Source organism: Vipera berus (genome assembly GCF_964194415.1).
Source record: "Vipera berus genome assembly, chromosome: 1".
In the NCBI taxonomy this organism is placed as follows: domain Eukaryota; kingdom Metazoa; phylum Chordata; class Lepidosauria; order Squamata; family Viperidae; genus Vipera; species Vipera berus.
The window spans coordinates 110,714,912-110,735,730 of record NC_138202.1 but is presented as its reverse complement, the minus strand read 5'-3'; the positions used below and the strand labels follow the sequence as shown (position 1 = coordinate 110,735,730).

Genomic DNA, 20,819 nt, shown 5'->3' with positions numbered 1-20,819 from the left:
ATATTTGGCCAAATTGGGCCCCAAGTCCCAGGAGTCATTTTGAATTACATGAAATTTTTCACAGCATAGTTGGTAACAATTGTTACACAGGGAACTGGGTTAAAGAACCATATTGCTATATCCTATTTCTGTTCCCATTGTTGATGTCCTGTTTAGCTGAACAACGAGCTGAAGGAAAATCTGAGAAACACAATAATCAAGAAGTATAGGAAGGAAGGAGAAGAGAGTGTGACTAATGCGGTGGACAAACTTCAACAGGAGGTATGTTTAAGAGATATGGGAGTTAACACAGATAAAGATCTAGGGGAAGAAATGGGAAAAGCTGAATTTATTTATATTTTTTATTTATATATCAATCATGGCAGAAAATAAAATGACGCTTTCCCCCTGTCTTCAGATTGTGGGATCTTTTGAGCCATTTTTTCTGGGTTCATTTTTATCTATACAGATAACTTTCAAAATTAGGCTGCAGTTGTTTTTGGCCAGATTATTGATCCCACTCATCCTGGATCCCTGGGAATTTTTCCTGAATGGAAGTCATAATGCCCTTCCTTCCAAGAGAACTGTGGATGAAAAGATTAATCAAATGAAGATCCAACAACACTACTCAAAAAAGTGCTGGTGGACTTGACTATTGCCAGTTGAGGGGGCTTTATGCCTACCCAGAATGTACCCCTCCCCAGAATGTAGGTGCATATTTGGAAAGAAGTAGCTTTAGGACCCCTTATCTGCAAGTACCATCTGAAGGGGGCTGCATTTCCACCAAATAACTGTTTGAATGATCTTGTATATGGGCAAGGCACTTGTAAATGTATCACAGATAGATAACTTTCCCATGCCTTTCGTTCTGTGTTGATATTTCATGGTCCAACAAGGCCTGTGTATTTTTAGCAGTCTTGCCTCATGCATGAAACACCAGATCCCAAAGGAGAACCACAAAAGTAACTGGTTAAAATAATCTACTGGTCCTATTTAATGATCAAGTCACTGGAATACCTCTCCAGTTCTTATTTCTACCCTCAACCATTTAATAATCCCGTTGCATGAGAAAATTGGAAAAACAGAGGGGTCTTTGTTGAGTAAAAGTGGTAAATCACTTCCTGATTGTCAAGTATTTTTCTTGAAGCTATTAATCTCCAGTTACAGAGAAGCATGGCATAAAATGTAATTAACAGAGGAACACAATTCTCTCAGAGAGTGGAGGGAATGTGTTTCATCTTCTTTTGACCAGTGCAGCAGGGCTTCAGATCAATATGTCTGGTTATTTTAGAATTTAGATGATCATATTGGACGTGGCTAGACACTTTTAAGGTACAGTGAGTATGATTTGGGAATAATTCATTCAAAAGAGCAAGACTGAGGGCATTTTCCCAACTGGGGGAAAGTTTTACTCATCTTTTTATTTTTAGAAACTGCTGATAGGAAAATGGATATTTTTACTCTTCAGTTTATAAGATCACTCTATTTTATTTCAACACTTGTGAAAGTATGTTGGTGTAAGCCACCGCTATACCAAGTCTAAACAGGAACATCATCCTAACATGTATCCTTAGAAGATTTGCAATGACTGAAAGGTTCTCCCATTGTCCAGTAAGGCAGAGAGTGTGTGATAGAGGGATCATTCAGCATACCGTATATACTTGAGTATAAGCCGACTCGAGTATAAGCCGAGACCCCCAATTTCACCCCCCAAAACTGGAAAAAGTTATTGACTCGAGTATAAGCCGATCCGCCGTTCTGCAAGCCTGAATACACAGGAATACCCTGTGTGGCCGCGGCTCGTCGGCAGGTCTCCGTTCCTCCTGCCGACCTTTGGGGAGGTTTGGGCGCCTCCCCAAACCTCCCCAAACCTCGGCAGGTCTCCGTTCCTCCTGCCGACCTTTGGGGAGGTTTGGGCGCCTCCCCAAACCTCCCCAAACCTCGGCAGGTCTCCGTTCCTCCTGCCGACCTTTGGGGAGGTTTGGGCGCCTCCCCAAACCTCCCCAAACCTCGGCAAGTCTCCGTTCCTCCTGCCGACCTTTGGGGAGGTTTGGGCGCCTCCCCAAACCTCGGCAGGTCTCCGTTCCTCCGCGCAGACCTGCCGACCTTTGGGGAGGTTTGGGCGCCTCCCCAAACGTCCCCAAACCTCGGCAGGTCTCCGTTCCTGTTTGGGGAGGTTTGGGCGCCTCCCCAAACCTCCCCAAACCTCGGCAGGTCTCCGTTCCTCCGCGCAGACCTGCCGACGTTTGGGGAGGTTTGGGCGCCTCCCCAAACCTCCCCAAACCTCGGCAGGTCTCCGTTCCTGTTTGGGGAGGTTTGGGCGCCTCCCCAAACCTCCCCAAACCTCGGCAGGTCTCCGTTCCTCCGCGCAGACCTGCCGACCTTTGGGGAGGTTTGGGCGCCTCCCCAAACGTCCCCAAACCTCGGCAGGTCTCCGTTCCTGTTTGGGGAGGTTTGGGCGCCTCCCCAAACCTCCCCAAACCTCGGCAGGTCTCCGTTCCTCCGCGCAGACCTGCCGACCTTTGGGGAGGTTTGGGCGCCTCCCCAAACGTCCCCAAACCTCGGCAGGTCTCCGTTCCTGTTTGGGGAGGTTTGGGCGCCTCCCCAAACCTCCCCAAACCTCGGCAGGTCTCCGTTCCTCCGCGCAGACCTGCCGACCTTTGGGGAGGTTTGGGCGCCTCCCCAAACGTCCCCAAACCTCGGCAGGTCTCCGTTCCTGTTTGGGGAGGTTTGGGCGCCTCCCCAAACCTCCCCAAACCTCGGCAGGTCTCCGTTCCTCCGCGCAGACCTGCCGACCTTTGGGGAGGTTTGGGCGCCTCCCCAAACCTCCCCAAACCTCGGCAGGTCTCCGTTCCTGTTTGGGGAGGTTTGGGCGCCTCCCCAAACCTCCCCAAACCTCGGCAGGTCTCCGTTCCTCCGCGCAGACCTGCCGACGTTTGGGGAGGTTTGGGGAGGCGCCCAAACCTCCCCAAAGGTCGGCAGGAAGAACGGAGACCTGCCGAGGTTTGGGGAGGTTTGGGGAGGCGCCCAAACCTCCCCAAAGGTCGGCAGGTCTGCGCGGAGGAACGGAGACCTGCCGAGGTTTGGGGAGGTTTGGGGAGGCGCCCAAACCTCCCCAAACAGGAACGGAGACCTGCCGAGGTTTGGGGACGTTTGGGGAGGCGCCCAAACCTCCCCAAAGGTCGGCAGGTCTGCGCGGAGGAACGGAGACCTGCCGAGGTTTGGGGAGGTTTGGGGAGGCGCCCAAACCTCCCCAAACAGGAACGGAGACCTGCCGAGGTTTGGGGACGTTTGGGGAGGCGCCCAAACCTCCCCAAAGGTCGGCAGGTCTGCGCGGAGGAACGGAGACCTGCCGAGGTTTGGGGAGGCGCCCAAACCTCCCCAAACAGGAACGGAGACCTGCCGAGGTTTGGGGAGGCGCCCAAACCTCCCCAAAGGTCGGCAGGTCTGCGCGGAGGAACGGAGACCTGCCGAGGTTTGGGGAGGTTTGGGGAGGCGCCCAAACCTCCCCAAACAGGAACGGAGACCTGCCGAGGTTTGGGGACGTTTGGGGAGGCGCCCAAACCTCCCCAAAGGTCGGCAGGTCTGCGCGGAGGAACGGAGACCTGCCGAGGTTTGGGGAGGTTTGGGGAGGCGCCCAAACCTCCCCAAACAGGAACGGAGACCTGCCGAGGTTTGGGGACGTTTGGGGAGGCGCCCAAACCTCCCCAAAGGTCGGCAGGTCTGCGCGGAGGAACGGAGACCTGCCGAGGTTTGGGGACGTTTGGGGAGGCGCCCAAACCTCCCCAAACAGGAACGGAGACCTGCCGAGGTTTGGGGACGTTTGGGGAGGCGCCCAAACCTCCCCAAAGGTCGGCAGGTCTGCGCGGAGGAACGGAGACCTGCCGAGGTTTGGGGAGGTTTGGGGAGGCGCCCAAACCTCCCCAAACAGGAACGGAGACCTGCCGAGGTTTGGGGAGGTTTGGGGAGGCGCCCAAACCTCCCCAAAGGTCGGCAGGTCTGCGCGGAGGAACGGAGACCTGCCGAGGTTTGGGGACGTTTGGGGAGGCGCCCAAACCTCCCCAAACAGGAACGGAGACCTGCCGAGGTTTGGGGAGGTTTGGGGAGGCGCCCAAACCTCCCCAAACAGGAACGGAGACCTGCCGAGGTTTGGGGACGTTTGGGGAGGCGCCCAAACCTCCCCAAAGGTCGGCAGGTCTGCGCGGAGGAACGGAGACCTGCCGAGGTTTGGGGAGGTTTGGGGAGGCGCCCAAACCTCCCCAAACAGGAACGGAGACCTGCCGAGGTTTGGGGACGTTTGGGGAGGCGCCCAAACCTCCCCAAAGGTCGGCAGGTCTGCGCGGAGGAACGGAGACCTGCCGAGGTTTGGGGAGGCGCCCAAACCTCCCCAAACAGGAACGGAGACCTGCCGAGGTTTGGGGAGGCGCCCAAACCTCCCCAAAGGTCGGCAGGTCTGCGCGGAGGAACGGAGACCTGCCGAGGTTTGGGGAGGTTTGGGGAGGCGCCCAAACCTCCCCAAAGGTCGGCAGGAGGAACGGAGACCTGCCGAGGTTTGGGGAGGCGCCCAAACCTCCCCAAAGGTCGGCAGGAGGAACGGAGACCTGCCGAGGTTTGGGGAGGCGCCCAAACCTCCCCAAAGGTCGGCAGGAGGAACGGAGACCTGCCGAGGTTTGGGGAGGTTTGGGGAGGCGCCCAAACCTCCCCAAAGGTCGGCAGGAGGAACGGAGACCTGCCGACGTTTGGGGAGGTTTGGGGAGGCGCCCAAACCTCCCCAAACGTCGGCAGGTCTGCGCGGAGGAACGGAGACCTGCCGAGGTTTGGGGAGGCGCCCAAACCTCCCCAAACGTCGGCAAGTCTCCGTTCCTCCGCGCCCTGCCTGCCTGCTTCTTTCCGCTGCGGAAAGAAGCAGGCAGGCAAGGCGCGGAGTTTGGGGAGGTGCGCGCGCACCTCCCCAAACCTCCCCAAACTTCGGCAGGTCTCGGACGGCGGTGGCTTGGGAGAGGTGCGGGCGATCCCGGAAGCACCAAAGCCTCGGCCGCGCACAAGTCCTCGGTAAGTTTTTTTTGTTGACTGGAGTATAAGCCGAAGTGGAATTTTTCAGCCCAAAAAGTGGGCTGAAAAATTCGGCTTATACTCAAGTATATACGGTATGTTCCAAACTGTTCAGAAATAAATCCAACTGCATTTAAATTAACTTCCCAACATACATGAGATTGCTGCCTAACAGTATAATATGAATGCACAGGGAATAAGCTGCTCTGGGCTTGCTCAGAGATTATGCATATATGGGTTCTGGATTCATGCCACAAACTGGAAGCTTGGGATACTTCTGTGTAATCATGATATCAGATGGAAAAAGACTGTACAAGGAAGGGAAGAGACTCTTTTTGACCGTAATTGAACAGAAATGCTTGAGTATGCCATGTCTTTACAGGGAATTACATTTTTCAGCAATGATTCTTCCACACCCAGCTGACATAACATCCACTTGCAGGGAGTGTAGCTTGATATAGTGAGAAAAACTAAAGTGACTTGTTCATTGATTGAACAAACCAGTGGAGGCCAGCATAGGCCCATGGATACGAAGCAGAAGTGGTGCGACCAAGAATGGCTTTATATTTAACAGTAGGTGCCAATATCTTCCAATTAAGAGGAGACTCTTAATATAATTGTATCAAATTCAAGTCTTCATTAGCTCCAGGTATTCCTCTACAACAGGGGTCTTCAAACTTGGCTCTTTTATGATTTGTGGACTTCAACTCCCAGAATTCCTCAGCCAGGCACGCTAGCTGAAGAATTCTGGGAGTTGAAGTCCACAAGTCTTAAAAGGGGCAAGTTTGAAGACTCCTGCTCTAGAAAGATGAAGCATTTAGTGCCAGAGGGTGGTTCAGTCTTTTCCTTACATCTCTCTCAGAATGGCCGCCCTTCTCTACAGTTCAGAAAATATATTATAAAAATTCAAAAACATTTTAAAACAATAAAAACAGTAAAACCGGTTAAAACAACATTTAAAACATCCAGTTCAAGATACACAAGAGCAAGATCTTTGGCCCGTTAGCAATATAGCCAGGAAATGGAGCCCTTGACACTTTCAACACCCCAGGCCTGGGAACATAGCCAGGTTTTTAAGGCCTTACAAAAGACTAACAGGACTGGGGCCTTTCTAATCCCCAAAGGGAGGATGTTACATTGAGCCGGGGCCACTGAGGAAAAAGGCGGTTTTTCTACTCCCTGTCAGCCAATATTCTTTGGCTGACAGGATTTGCAGCATAAGCATCCTGCTTGACTTAGTTGGACAGGTAGAGAGACTCTTGGAAAAATTTGATCTCTCAGGTACCTCAGGGCTTTGTAATAATAACAGTTCTATCTTTAATAGAACAACTGAAGATTTCCAAAAGCAAGTGACGAGGACTGACTTGAGTGCAGGTTTTTTTTTTGAAGGAGCTTTCTTGAGAAACATTTGATGCCTACACTGTACTGTTACACATTTTTCTAGCTCCCAAACTGAAAAGAGACACTGTAAGCTTCCAGAAACAAAGTGAATTTTACTGCTTCTTGTGGGAAGAGATGCACAGCCTTGTAACTATATAATGGCAACAAGAAGCTTAGTAAAAAAAAGTTTTATTTTTTGTTGTCTGGCTGGTGGGTGGTTGCGTACTGACCTTTTTATGAAAAAATGGCCACAAGTTGTGCATACCAGAAAGATGTGTTGTCAAAGACAGGAAACATAATTTTGTAATTTTGGCCCAATACCTCATGCAATTTTGGTTTTCTCATAATGTCTCGTTGCCTGTGTTTTTCAGTTTAAGTGCTGCGGCAGTCATAATTACACAGACTGGAGTGACAGCTATTGGTACAAAGTTGAAAAGGAAGGAAGGAAGGTCCCAGACAGCTGCTGCAAGACAATAACTGAAGCATGTGGTAGAAGAGATCATCCTTCAAATATCTACAAAGAGGTAAAAAAAAATTAAAAAGAAATCAAACAAACCCGGGACCTCTCCTATTGTCGTTATCTTAAGAAAACACTGATGAGACCTTTGATTGATTATGCTCTGTGATCAATCATACTTTGGTCATTATGCATTTGAACATCATAACAACCTCAATCTAGAATTATACCATAGTATAGGTAGTCCTCGTTTTACAACAGTTCGTTTAGTGACCATTGAAAATTACGACAGCACTGAAAAATGTGACATAACCATTTTTCACAATTACAACCTTTGCAGCATCCCTATGATCATGTGATCAAAATTCAGATGATTGGCAACTGGTTCATTTTTATGACCGTTTCTGTGTCCCAAAGTCATGTGATCATCACCTTTTGTGAACTTCTGACAAGCAAAGTCAATGGGGAAGCCAGATTCATTTAACAACTTGGGTAACTTATCAACTGCAGTGATTCACTGAACTGTGGCAAGAAATGTTGTAAAATGGGGGAAAACTCACTTAAATGTCTCTCTTAGCAACATACATTTTGGGCTCAGTTGTGGTTGTAAGTTGAGGACTATCTGTATTTATCTTGATTATGTTGTTCTAGAGAAGTAAACATATAAGCAAGTAGATACTTATATTCCTTGGCAGGGCCGGCCCTACTGAAGCGAAAGATTCTGGAAGAAAAGAGTGCTAACCTACTTTTTTTTATTAAGAAAACGAATGGGAATATCCTGAACTCACCCTAAAGAGTATTTTTCTTCTATGTTTTTATTGCGCACATAAGCTTTTCAGGGTGAAGAGCAGAGAAGCACATATTTTAAAGTGTCCATTTCTACTCCAATTCTTTAGAATTGATTTAAGTGCAAAATTCCATTTTTCCACCAAGCTGGTTGATGCTTTCAGCCTCTAGGATACTTTGCTGGATGATGATGATGAAGCAGCAGTCCCTTTCAGTGGGGCTCAGGGTAGGATTAAGGGACATGAAGGCACATGAATAACTTCTGCAACTAAGCTTGTTTTGGCCATGCAGAGGCAGACCAAACTCTGCCTCAGGGCGTAATTGCTGACTGCTGAATCCAGGGGACTTTTTTTTTTTTAGCTTTATCCAAAATGATGGGGAAAGAGACTCTTCTGAAGGAAAATTCCTTCACATTTATCTGAATTTTCCCTATATTTTTCCCTGCATCTTTTTCCTCTCTCTCTTTTTGTCTTTGTTTCTAAATGGTGAACCTTCCTTCTATCATTGCTGCTGTATTATTAAAAAAAAATAAGAGGGCTGAGGTACTTTAAAGACTAGCCGGTTTATTATTGTATAAAAGTGGATTTCAGACCACTTCTTCCAATTCACGGAAGTTTAGATGATGATAATAAAATGGGATATTTTTAAGTTGTCACAAGTTTTTTGATTATTTTTGCTCTGAATGCTCAATGGGGAACTCCAGATAACCCACAAAATAAGCAGTGTTCCCAAAGACTTAGAAACAATAACGAACCATTTCCTCTCGAAGAGTTTTTCTTCCAGCCAGTATTTGAATTTGACCTGCCATAAATAGATTGAGAACATAACTGAGAATGACTGCTTTGGGGAAGATCTCCGTTATACTACTTAATTTATTCCGCTGCAGTTATATAGCCCTGGGAGGCAATTGATAAGGAGGATAAGGTGGAAGGGGACAATTCATGACTGCGGTCATTATTTTTAATCACTTGTTTTTTATCTTTGCAAGAACTAGATTGTGAGAAATGTGAGGCAAAATGGGCAGCAGATTTGAGAGCATCTGGGAGCTTCATGGCCAATGAAGGATCTGACTTTAGATTGTCTCAGCATGTTTCCTTCTGGCTCAATTTTAAAATCGTGGGACATATCCTTGTGTCACTGCTGGGGTGCGTGGGTGTGAAATGAATAATGAACATTCAGACATAAAAAAGAATATGTCTGTAAAAAAAGAATATATGCTCAGGTTACACAACCACTTATCCTGGTAATTTTCTGTGTCTGCAAGAACTTGGTAGATCTGAAGGAGAAGCAGGCAAGACATCAACTGCATTATTTTCCAGAAATGACAGCTAGGCTTGGCTGATCCCAGATTATGTATCAGGCTTTCTTAGGCGTGTCCTCTACTCCTGGTTGAAAGATGACTCCACCCATCCTCCTTAAACCCACTCCATACAAGGCTCTATAGAAAGCTTATCAGGACATGGGTGTCACAATATGGATGGGGATGATTCTTAAGCTGATGACAGTTTTGCCACAAGTATCAGCCTGTGTTTACTCCATCCATTTGTATGTTTGTGTCTTGAAGGAGGTGACATTGTACAGCACGGGAAGATAAAACCAGCTTAAGATAGGTATGAAAAGTAACATCATCTCAATGTTTTATTCCCAGGGTGGCTGTATCACAAAGCTGGGGAACTTTATCCAGGAACATTTGATAATTATTGGAGCTGTGGGACTCAGCATTGCATTTGTACAGGTATGTAACCAGCAAAGACTGAATTATGCATGCTTTGAGTTTGACAGGCCACTTGGAAAGCCAACTTTGTCGTGGTGGTTGGTAATTGGAAGGCTGTAACCAAAATTTGTACTGTAAGAGGCCCAGTGTTACAGCTTACCCCTAATTGAAGTAGGGGTAAGGGTTTTTTATTATTAAAGTAGAACCTTGCTAAAGATTGCATGGTAATAAAGGGAAATCTCATTTATTCGCCTGACTTTAAAAAAAATCTGAATAGAAAATACTTCTCAAGAGTGCCATCCTCTTTAACGAATGTGATAAAATTTCAAGGAGAAGCTAACATGGGATCTTATATTTCTCTCAGAGGTATTTTTTGAAGCCTAAGTAAAAAACTTCAGAATGACAGTCAATTCAGAGTTCTTATGCAAACTGTGTCTTAAAATCAGGATTAAGTGGTAGAAAGCTTATAGATCTGTGATGATGTGTTAATTTTATAGTTTTATTATGGTTTTTATGTTGTTTTCACTTTTGATAGGAGCCATCCAGAGTTGGACATGATGGGGGAGTTAAATAAATGTTTTAAATAAATAAATATTTTAAATAAATGAACTTCAGGATTCATTGTGGCTTTTAGTCACTATATATCTCAACTAACAAAGAGTATGCTGTTTTAGTTGTTTTCATCCATCACGGTTACCACTTTTGTTTTTAGGATCTGTGGGAGCAAAATATATTGAAGCACAGGCATTTATTTATTTATTTTAAACATTTATATAGTCGCTATGTCTCTCCCCCCCCCTCAATCTTATGTACCAACTCTGGGTGGTTCCAATCAAAAGTGAAAATAACATAAAAACATCATAAAACTATAAAATTAACCACATTAAAAACATCTTTAAAAACCCTGGCACCAAGACAGATGGATAGATCATGATTTGCCAGGTAAATACAAACAAATTCCTGTCAAAAATGTCTTTAAAATATTGAAACAATTGTTATTTTCTATTTCTTTACCCAGGCAGCACCCCCCACCCCTGCCAGTCATACATAAAGGTGTTGACCTGAACTTAACTTTATATTTTTACAACAGCAAATAGTTTAAGCTGAAACCTCATCTTACTTTACACTATATATGCACTGGAATGTTCTCACCCTTGTATCTTTTTTTGAAATTGAGTATTTCTGGATCCTGAAGATTTATGGCTGTCATTTACTCTTGGAGGTTGTGTGTTCCTCCAGGGCAAAGGACTATATAAACAAACACTGCAAAGATGTTATCCCCACTTTTTTTTTAAAGTCAGTCAGTATTTAAAGGAGCATAATTGGCTCTGAAGACCTACACTCTTTTACTGTCTAGAACAGGGGTAGGCAACCTTGGCTCTTTTATGACTCGTGGACTTCAACTCCCAGAATTCCTGAGCCAGCTGGCTCAGGAATTCTGGGAGTTGAAGTCCATGAGTCATAAAAGAGCCAAGGTTGCCTACCCCTGATCTAGACGCTTCCCTGCCTAAATAGGATTTTTACTGTGTATGAATAGCCATGTGATTTCATGTTGTTTGGATGCTGGGTTAAAAATTGATACAAGCAGCCCTATTTGTGGATTGGAACCCGCTTTTCAGTCTAGACCTCAGTGACAAAAAAGAGACTCTTGAGTTTTTGAATTATTTTAAATTGCATTTTGTTAAATGTGTAAATGGAAATTCTAGTAATTATTTTTTTTCCCTTTTTCTGGTAAGGGTGGGGGAAGGCTAAGCTAGACAGTGTCTTTTTCAAGAAATGTGAACATTTGTAGAGCAGCCAAACAGCACCCTCTGGTGTTCATGTAGCACAACAACAAATCAGCTTTGCAAAGCCCTGAGGAAGGGAGAGATTTTTGAACAGCTTCTACAAATTCCCCTCATCAGAGGTGTAACCCACTGTGACAATTACATTCAGTGTCTAGGAAATTAGTAGTTTTACATCACTGGGTATCTCCCTCATCCCTGCACTTTCAAATAACTTTGGAGAGTGTTAGCTTTTTGTTTGTAGTAAAAAAAGGAAGCATGCTGTGAAAATGCTGGAGAGAGCCCAGTTCTTCTAAGAACAGTACAGCTCACTTGATAATTTTTGTTAAAAAGGATCTGCACACTAGGATGTAATCCAGGCTTTGCTTTCTTACAATGCTATAGAAAGAAATGTCCCTATGTGTAATATATTGATTTGTCTTAAAAGCTCATTGCCACCCTGTTCAGTTACCTCATGACTTACCAAGATGAAATCTCCAACTCCTTCCTATAGGTAAAGGTAAAGGTTCCCCCGCACATGCATGCTAGTCGTTTCCGACTCTAGGGGCCGGTGCTCATCTCCGTTTCAAAGCCGAAGAGCCAGTGCTTGTCTGAGGATGTCCCCGTGGTCATGTGGCCGGCATGACTAGACACCAAAGGCGCACGGAATGCTGTTACCTTCCCACCGTAGTGGTCCCTATTTTTCTACTTGCATTTTTACGTGCTTTTGAACTGCTAGGTTGGCAGAAGCTGGGATGAGTAACGCGCTCACTCTGTTATGCGGCACTCGGGATTCGACCCGCCAAACTGCCGACCTTTTGATCAACAAGCTCAGCGTCCTAACCCACTGAGCCACCGCGTCCCTACTCCTTCCTATAGGTCCACCTAAATGCACCCACAGCATTCCTGATTATAGGATACAATTTGATTTAAAATTTATTTATTAAATTTTTATGCCATCCACCTCACTGATAAAGAGACTCTGGGCAACTTATAAATGATAACAAAGATAAATAGCAAAAAAAAGTTTCTAAAAGCTAAGACCAAGACACTGACGGCACAGGTGAGATCTTATCCTGTTAACCATCTCCAGTCAGCAGCACCCCCATTAAGCCATTGGCCAGGGAATTCTGGGAGTTAACATTGAAGCCTTTATTTGCCATCCTACATTTTAGCAAAATTGATATAAAATTGCACCAATTCGTATCATTCTGGGAATCGAAGAAACACTAAAACCGGGAGCCAGTTTGCTCTAGTGGTTAAGGTACTGTAATGTTTCCCACTTAGCCTCACAATTGCCCCAGCATTACTCAGGAATTTAAAAGAGCCAAAAGAAACTCCTGAGCCGAGGTTTCAGCAAGCAAACAACTTTTATTTTGATCAAAGTAGAGTTGGGTGGCCACATCTCTCTTCGTGGCTGGTAGAGAGATGAAGGCAACAACCAGGAAAGATGTCTTCCACCTTTTATACCTTTCCAGAACAAAGAGATCTGGTCTTGGTACTAGGAACCAAAAGGTACAGAAAAATAATTCCTAGATGATGACTCATATACAACAACCCAGGCTCCACCATAACTCCTTTCCCCCCTCCCCTTACCATGTTCTTTTCATGTAAGCAATCCCCTGTACCTAAATCATATATGTGTGTGGTCGAATCCCGAGTGCCGCGTAACAGAGTGAGCGCCTGTTACTCGTCCCAGCTTCTGCCAACCTAGCAGTTCGAAAGCACGTAAAAACAAGGTTCCATCCAAAAAAGGTGCCGGAACTCCGTTCTGAGCGTTCTATGAGAAAAAAAGCCATATATACAAAAAGTATCACTACTAATATCAATATTACTAACATCAACCTTAAACATAATAAAATCCCTTCAGTACCATACTAGAAAGCAGGAGACTATCAGTTCAAATCCTGCCTTAGCCATGAAAGTCAGCTGGATGACTTTGGGCCAATGACTCATTCTCTCAGCCCAACACCTTACAGTGTTGCTGTTGCTGGGAAAATAGGAGGAAGGAGGTGAGTTGATGGATATGTTCACCACCTTGAGTTATTTGCAAAAGTAATAAAGGCAGGATATAAACAAAGCACATAAATTGCATGGGACCACAGATGTTCTGGCTTAATATTATGCCCCTCCTCTTACTTACCTCTGTTCTCTTTGTCTCCTAGATATTTGGGATGTGCTTTACCTGCTGTCTGTATAATAGCTTGAAGTTAGAGCCTTACTAAGAGCTCATGGACCCCCCACCTGTTCAATTCCAGCCCATCACCTACGTTCCAGCCCATCACCCTGATCTTTTCTACAGCAGCACAGAACTATCAACCTTTCCAGGACTTTGCTGCTTCAAGGATCATCATTCTAGGATCATCTAGTGTCTCTGCCAGAAATAATAGTCCTCCTTGAGTCAATAAGGAGGGAATTCAGTGCTCAGTTAAGTCATTTCCCTGCCCCTACTCCAACTATAATGGAGCTATAGAATGCAGCCTGGTTGAATTCTTTACAAGCAAGCACACAACCTGAAAGAGTCCCTCAGAGCTCCCGAGGATGCGGTGCCTTTAGTCTTTTCTCAAACCATCAATCAAGGTCTTTGAGCTCTGAGATATGACAATTGGGCATTGTATGCGTGCAGTAGATGCTTTCTTCCTTTTCCTAAATATAATGTCTTTCTGGAAGTTTTCATGACATCTTACCCAAGAGGATAGCTCTGTCAATAGATACTTCTACTGGGAAATTTTTCCTCCCGATCTCCTACAGGATGCTACCCGGGGATTGATGAATAAGGTTCCCTGCACATTCTCCCCCCCTTCAAGGAATATTTTTGTTCTGGAGAAGAATATTCTTTTGTGCTTCTCAAACCAAGTGTTGAAAGACATTATTTTGTTCACGTAATTAGAGATTTTGGACTTAAAAAAAAGGTATCAAAAACTGATTTCCTGCTTATGGAAGGCTGTTGAAATAATCCCACTTTGTGGAATGCAGTAGTAACTCTTCATAGAATTAGATCCATTTCCAAAATGACATCTCTTTTCATTGGGGAAAAATATATGATCAAGTTTGAAGACTGATATGAAAGTCTACCAGCCAGGCATGACCTGATAGGAAGAGATACACAACTTTGCTCACCTTACATTATGAGTGGGATTCATTGGGGGAAAAAAAAATGTTGAGCAGGTGGTGTCTTTTCTAAAAAGTGATCCTTGAAAATTGATCAGCAAAGTGATCACTGCTTCTTTGCAGCCGTAGTAATACTCCATCTGGTGCCGTGGAGGAGGCTGACCGGGCGCTGGCTCCCACCACTGGATTTATTAGATTTCCCAAGAATTCATCCACATGGAGAAGATGCCTATCCTTTAAAGTTCTTCAGGGTCCAGTTGGCATAGCTAGAACATTTCTTGTCCCTTTTTTGGGTTTCAAGTATAAAGTTTTTTAGTTAATGCACATTTGCCCCTCATCCATAGCAGTGGGCACTTGAGTGTGCTTTTTAAAGTGTTCGCTATGGATTGTGGTTCCTACAATCCCTGGCCATGCCAATTGGGTTTTTTGGGGAGATGCAGTCCATACAGTATTCATAGGAGGGAAATTGCCTATCCCTGGTTAACAGACTACTATGCTTTGGAGCCTAGCAGGGAAACTCTTGTTTGGTTTACTTGGAAGCTGTTAATACCATTCTCCATTTCCCCCATCTCTTCCCTTACTGGTTCTTTTGACAGAATTGGCAGCAAGGGAAGTCACTTGATCTGAGACTTTTTTTTTTCCCCAGCCCGGACCTTTATATATTCCCTACCCCACCGCAAAATCACTATTCATTTTCTCAGAGAAAGGAAAGGTGGAAAAAAGTATTTTTAAAAATCTATCTCTCTTTTTACTGCAAATACTAACACTAACTCACACAGTTCTGAAACTTCCACGTTGTTGTTTTGAGTCCAAGAGACGAATGTTCAGAAAGCAAATGGGAAGATGAGAAGACAAATCTTCCTTTTGTAAATGTTCACACTGGAGTGGTGGTGGTGGTGGGGAAGCTATTCTCACTGTAAAGGTTGACAGGTCTTAAATTATTGGCAGAAATTCATTTCTATAATTAGGGGTGAATTATTTCCTGAATACGGCATGGTGTGTTCCTTGAGAAATGAGTTATTAATTAAACTACTGCTATGATAGCTTGAAATGATGTTTGACTACTGAAATGTACACGCATATTGGCTAGCTTTCTTTTTCCCTTCTTTCTGGGAATCAAATAGTGCCATGGTATAAGCAGACCAGATATGCTGATTGGTAAACTGTGCCTGCTCTTTTTACCTTTTTTAATATATATATATATGTATATATTAACCATGCTTAAATGCAGTTTATGTTGCTGGCCAATAAAGTTAAATGTGTCTTTATTTGTCTTGTTTAATCCTGAACTGACCTATACAATGGAAGAGTAACAGCAATACATCTTCCTAGGATGAAGACTGTGCAAAAGGGAAGTTCTCAATTTTCTTGTTGTCCAGGACCCTCCTTAGCTCAAGTATAATTGCCTTTTGGGTTAATAAAAACAGATTCTACCGCTACCCCTTACTCATGCATTTCAGAAAACCAGCTCATTTCATCTTCTGAAATAATATCTGTATTAAAATATTTTTCATATGGCAAACATTAGAGCAAGTCAGGTTACATTTTTATGTGCTGGACCAGAGACTAACTATCTGTTGCTGCAGTTAATTTGTAATGTTACCAATGGGTAGGTCTAAATACCCGGTGATCTTGGATGATCTCATAAAAGGTTGGCCTTGGATGAGAGATCACCAGAAAATCCCCAAAAATGTAGTCGGAACTGGCAAGCAATGCTGGAAGAATGTAATGACACATTACTTCCCTGGCAAATGGCAAATTGTTCCTAAGAAAGCCACACAGATTTCTCCTTGAATCAACATGAGTTTGTCTGGGGTATGTAATGTTCTTTCCAGCTTGAAAGTTGTGCCTGTGCTTTGAATGGGGTGCTTGGGAGCTGTGATTAAAAAGAAAGTGGAGTCAGGGAAAAATATTTTTTTAGTAATTTTTAAATTAATATCATTACAATTTGATGACTACCCAGTCCAAGTTTTTTTTAAAGGATGTACATGGTCTTGCAACTTGGGATGTGCACCTCTATTTTATAGTGATAATGCAGGGGTAAAATTGTCTTGCCTCTCTTTCATTGTAGACTATACAGGGTATTATTGTTCCATGATTACAAGTGGGACTAGCAAATCAGTTGCTAAGCGATCATGCCTATACTTTAACTTTCTTTTTCCCTGCCCTTTCACTCTCCCACCCTTTGGAATCCTCACCTCAGCACTGGGATAATTAGTAAGAGAATTCATGTTTGTATTTACATGCATTGGAAAGGAAGGGATTATAAAAGAGTAAACAAGCACACAGTGGAGAATGCACATAGAAAGAAGTGAGTTAGCACTACTGTTTGCCTAGTGCACTAGCAGCTCCAAGCAGAAATGTGAAAGTGATTGAAATCTTGTCAGTTACAGGCAGCAGCTGGGAGCCAGTGAATTAAGGTTACAGAACTGAGCTTGTTAACTTGTGGTTATGTTTTGGGGAAGCACTGTGATGTAGACAAAAATAACTCAGGAAGAGATTACTTATTGAAACAAACTGTGTGGAGGAAGCAAAAATGGGTCAGGCATAGGACAATGCATATAAACTGACTGTAATGGCAAATGTACAGTAATAGATGCCGTGAAGGTCATAAATGCACACCTTGGTCACAAAGTTATTTTTTTCACCATCACCATAACTTCAAAACAATCAAATGAGGCAGTCAGTAAACAAGGTCTTCCTGTAATTTCTTCAGTCAAAAGCTGATCTACTGCATATTTTTTTCTATATTACCTATGACTGGCATCTATTACATCAAGCTGTCTTGGTTTGGAGCAATTTGAGATTTCAAATAAAATTAATTTGGTAATTTAAACAGCAACACAGAAGTTCTCTGGTTCTCAACTTTTTTGTCTCAACTGCGTTTCGCCAACACAATATCAAATGTAGCAGTAGTTCTGTGACACACCAGAAAATTATTAATTTTATATATGTATTTTTAAACATGTAAGACATAGTTTGAGAGAAAGTTATGCAATATTTAAAAATATCTGCCCTGAATTGAATATACAGTTTATACAGAGTATACATAATGCCAAAAAAATATTGAAAAAATAAGACGAAATTCCTATAGCACACTGGAGACAAGCCCATGGCATACCTGGTTGAGAACCACTGCTTTAGGATCAAATAGAAACATGGGACTTGCTTCTTAGTAAACCTAGGGATTCTATTGTTGCAGTGTTTTTGTTTATTAAAAAGCCTTAATGGAAGTAGGAAAGAACAAGCTCGCTTCAAAGCATGAAAAAAGTAATTGGCGGGCCCTTGCATTCTTCCTCGGTTTTGAAACTTCTTATTGCATGAGTGCAAAGCGATCCATGGAATATGGGGTGAGACTAACCTAAGATGTGCCCTTATTAAAGACCCCAAAGGTATTCAGTATGAGCCTGAGGTTTCCACTCTGCAGTTATGATATCAATCTCTGCTTTATACAGCGTGAAGCAATTTTCCAGTGACAAGAATACTGCAGCTGGATAGTGGAGGAAAATGAGTGAATTTATTCAGCATTTCAAGTTGGTCGTTTCTATCACAGGCCTTCTGTTGTCTGCGAAATTTAAAAGCCCAGGCAATGGGAAATAGAAATAACGATTGGAAACCCCATGAAAACCTATGATCAATAACATTTCAAAATGCTTTTGTTCTCTTTTTCCTCAGCTCAGTGGTAGCAAGGGGGTCCTCCGTGGATACATCAATAAGAACGCCTTTCTATTTTTCATGTGGACGTAACTCCGTAACCTCCTGAGCCAGGATTTCATTAAGCCATTGATGTTAAAGATCACATCATTCACATGTAGTGTATAAAGATCTGGAAGCATAAAGAAGAAATAAAAGCCTCCAAGGGAGATTCATGTCCAAACTCCTAATGTTGTACATTGCGCTGTAGTGACAACCGGCGCGCTTGTTCAATACCATATAAAAGACATTCGTCATCAGGTTTCAATTAAAAGAGTAAAATGTTCCTTTGTCTCAAAGAACTCCAAAGACTTTACCATGTAAACCATTTGTTGCTCCTGAGGGGAGAAAGAAAACCCCTCTGACCTTTATTAATTATATTTATTTACTGATTTTCCTTGAGGGGTTTAAGTAGCGTGCATAGTTCTTTCACCCAATTCTATTCTCACAACAATCTGGTGAGGTAGTTTGTCAGAGAGCGAGTATTTGACTCAGAGGTAGTAAATGAGTGACATAGATGTACAACAGAGTTCAAATTAAAGCTTTTTGTTCTCCAATCTCTGAGGGCTCTAACTATTATACCAATTGTCCCCAACCTGAGCACCTTCCAAATGCATGGAGATGTCAACTCCCAGAATTCCATCATCTCCATTGCTGAGAATTCTGGGAGTTGAACTCTGCACATTACAGACCATCAAGAACAGAAGGCTGCAGTACTAATACTGACCATCTACAACAGAGGTGGAGAACTATGGTCCCTTTATGATTGGTGAACTTCAGCTCCCAGAATTCCTATGCCAGCCATGCTGGTTCAGGAATTCTGGGAGTTGAAGTGAACAAGTGATAAAGGGGCCATAGTTCCCCACTTCTGAGCTAAAACAAGATTTTTTAAACTTTTTTTTTTAATTTTTCAAGACTTCTTCCCACTTAAAAATTCTGGAGGAGCTCAAAAGAGATTTTGTTTGTGTGGGTTATATTTATCAATATTTACTATATTTAAAAATAAAAAGATATAATTCAATGCCACTGCCAATTCTAACAACTGTTTGATGGGATTTGAATCTTACATTATTTTTCAACATAGGCAGGCAAATAATTTTGATTTTGAGGACCTCTAAAAGGATCTTGGGGAATCAGTCACTCTAGGGGGCTAGGATCACAAATACTGTTCTACACCATACAGGCAGTCATACTGACTCTTATTTCAGTAAGAATTGAATAAAAATGAACTGTTGTCAAAATATAAATTGTTTAACCATTCGGATGCTTCTTCCTCTAGGATGGACGCAATCACATCGACCATAGCACCTAGATCCGGATAGAGATAGGCCCAGCGATTCAAATGGTTTAGGAAAAAATTCAGTTTCTCTGAGTCCCCATCAAAGGTTGCTCTGAAGTGTGGGGCCATCATTGATTGCTGGGGCCTCCACTGCTGCTGTCCCCACTGGTCCTGGTGTATGTTCAGGGGTTGCACGTTTGGGCCCTGCTGCTGCCACCTTTGCTGTTGTTGTCCTCCCACCAGCTTCTGATTTCCAGGCTTCTGCACCACCTCCAGCTGTTGCAAGGCCTCTATTAGTTGTGGCAAGCTCAGAGGTTGTTGGCCTTTTACTTGTGGGGGTTCCCCAACCTCCCATTGCTGCAGAGGCCCCAGGCTGGGGTCCTCTGTCTCTGTGGGTCTGGAGGGCCTGGCAGGGGACTCATGGGGCTGCCAGGCTGTCTGGTCTGCAGACAGGATTTTCCACTCACCCAAATTCTCAGTGGCAGATGGTCTGGCAGCTCTCCACCATTCTGCTTTTGAGGACTCTGGCAGTGCAGTCTCAAGGCATCTGTAGTCTCCACTGGAGTGGTTCCAGCCTGACAACCAGATAGGTTCACTTAGATGCTGAGGGTTGGAGATCTGCCCAAACTCATCTTCCCACAGCAAGCCGTCTATTGCTTCCTCCTCTGAGGTTTCATTAGCAGCCAGGCTTTCTCTTCCCATGGTGAAGATTCTTCCCTGAATCTTTGCCAGCTTATCTCCCTGACTAGAGACAGCGGCAGGGGCTCAGGACTCCCAGGATGTTTGAAAGAAAGAAGATTCTGGCATGGTGTCATGGTTCCGATTAATAAGATAGATCAAAGTACACTGCATGATTGTTTATTTCAAAAAAAGTCTATAATAATGAAAATGGAGCATCGGCACTCATGGCTGGATGCCAGAATCTGAATTCTCCTCCCCTTGACACACCACATCCTACAGAATTTCCCTCCCTTACGTCATGAATCACATTTACCAATTAATTTAACACACAAAGTTTCACTTCCCTTCTGAAGGGGCTATCCCTTATCTTGTCAAAACATCCGGGTTGCATTCCTCCCGTGCTTTAGTAATTCAAAACCAAACAGTTAAAGCAAAAGGCTGCCTCTTATATTGTCAGTGCAAAAACATGTCAATGTTTGCAGCATTGACATTGGGTTTGTTATATAAAGACAGAGACAGGCAATCTGGCACCCTTGAGATGTTTTTGATTTTGGCTCCCACCAAGTCTGCATTTCCACAGGAAAGACCTGTGAGAATTCATAGCCCTGGTTTAGAATGATTAAAATTCTTTAAAAAATAATATTTTATTCATTTTCTGCATTTACAATTCATAAGTGCTTAGCAAACAACATGTTGTCTGGGTCCATTTGTTTTACTTAATAATGCACATTAAATTCCTAATCTCTACCCCATTTTTCCAGCCAGTGATAAAATACATCTCATATCTGTAAGTATTCTGTGTCTTCTTTTTCTTTAATCTTCAGTGTAAGTCTATCCATTTCTGCACAGTCCAGTATTTTCTTGATCATCTCTTCTTCAGATGGTGTTTCATCAGATGGATTGTTAAAATTCTCATGCACGCCA

At 43.6% G+C, this 20,819-nt stretch overlaps 3 protein-coding genes across 4 annotated transcripts in view; all 3 read left to right on the top strand.

Annotated features, from left to right (window-relative positions):
* The window catches only part of CD151 (CD151 molecule (Raph blood group)), a 48,371-nt gene extending 32,861 nt beyond the window's left edge, over positions 1 to 15,510 (top strand). For both annotated transcript variants that reach the window (XM_081314690.1, XM_081314691.1), the window contains exons 5-8: positions 157 to 261; positions 6,783 to 6,935; positions 9,303 to 9,389; positions 13,297 to 15,510. In XM_081314690.1, the coding sequence (XP_081170816.1) occupies positions 157 to 261; positions 6,783 to 6,935; positions 9,303 to 9,389; positions 13,297 to 13,356 (405 nt within the window). In that variant the 3' untranslated portion in view covers positions 13,357 to 15,510. The remainder of the gene's footprint in view (positions 1 to 156; positions 262 to 6,782; positions 6,936 to 9,302; positions 9,390 to 13,296) is intronic.
* Positions 1 to 20,819, top strand: part of CRACR2B (calcium release activated channel regulator 2B) — a 794,336-nt gene that overhangs the window by 89,521 nt on the left and 683,996 nt on the right. The window lies entirely within an intron of this gene.
* The window catches only part of PNPLA2 (patatin like domain 2, triacylglycerol lipase), a 365,554-nt gene that overhangs the window by 165,760 nt on the left and 178,975 nt on the right, over positions 1 to 20,819 (top strand). The window lies entirely within an intron of this gene.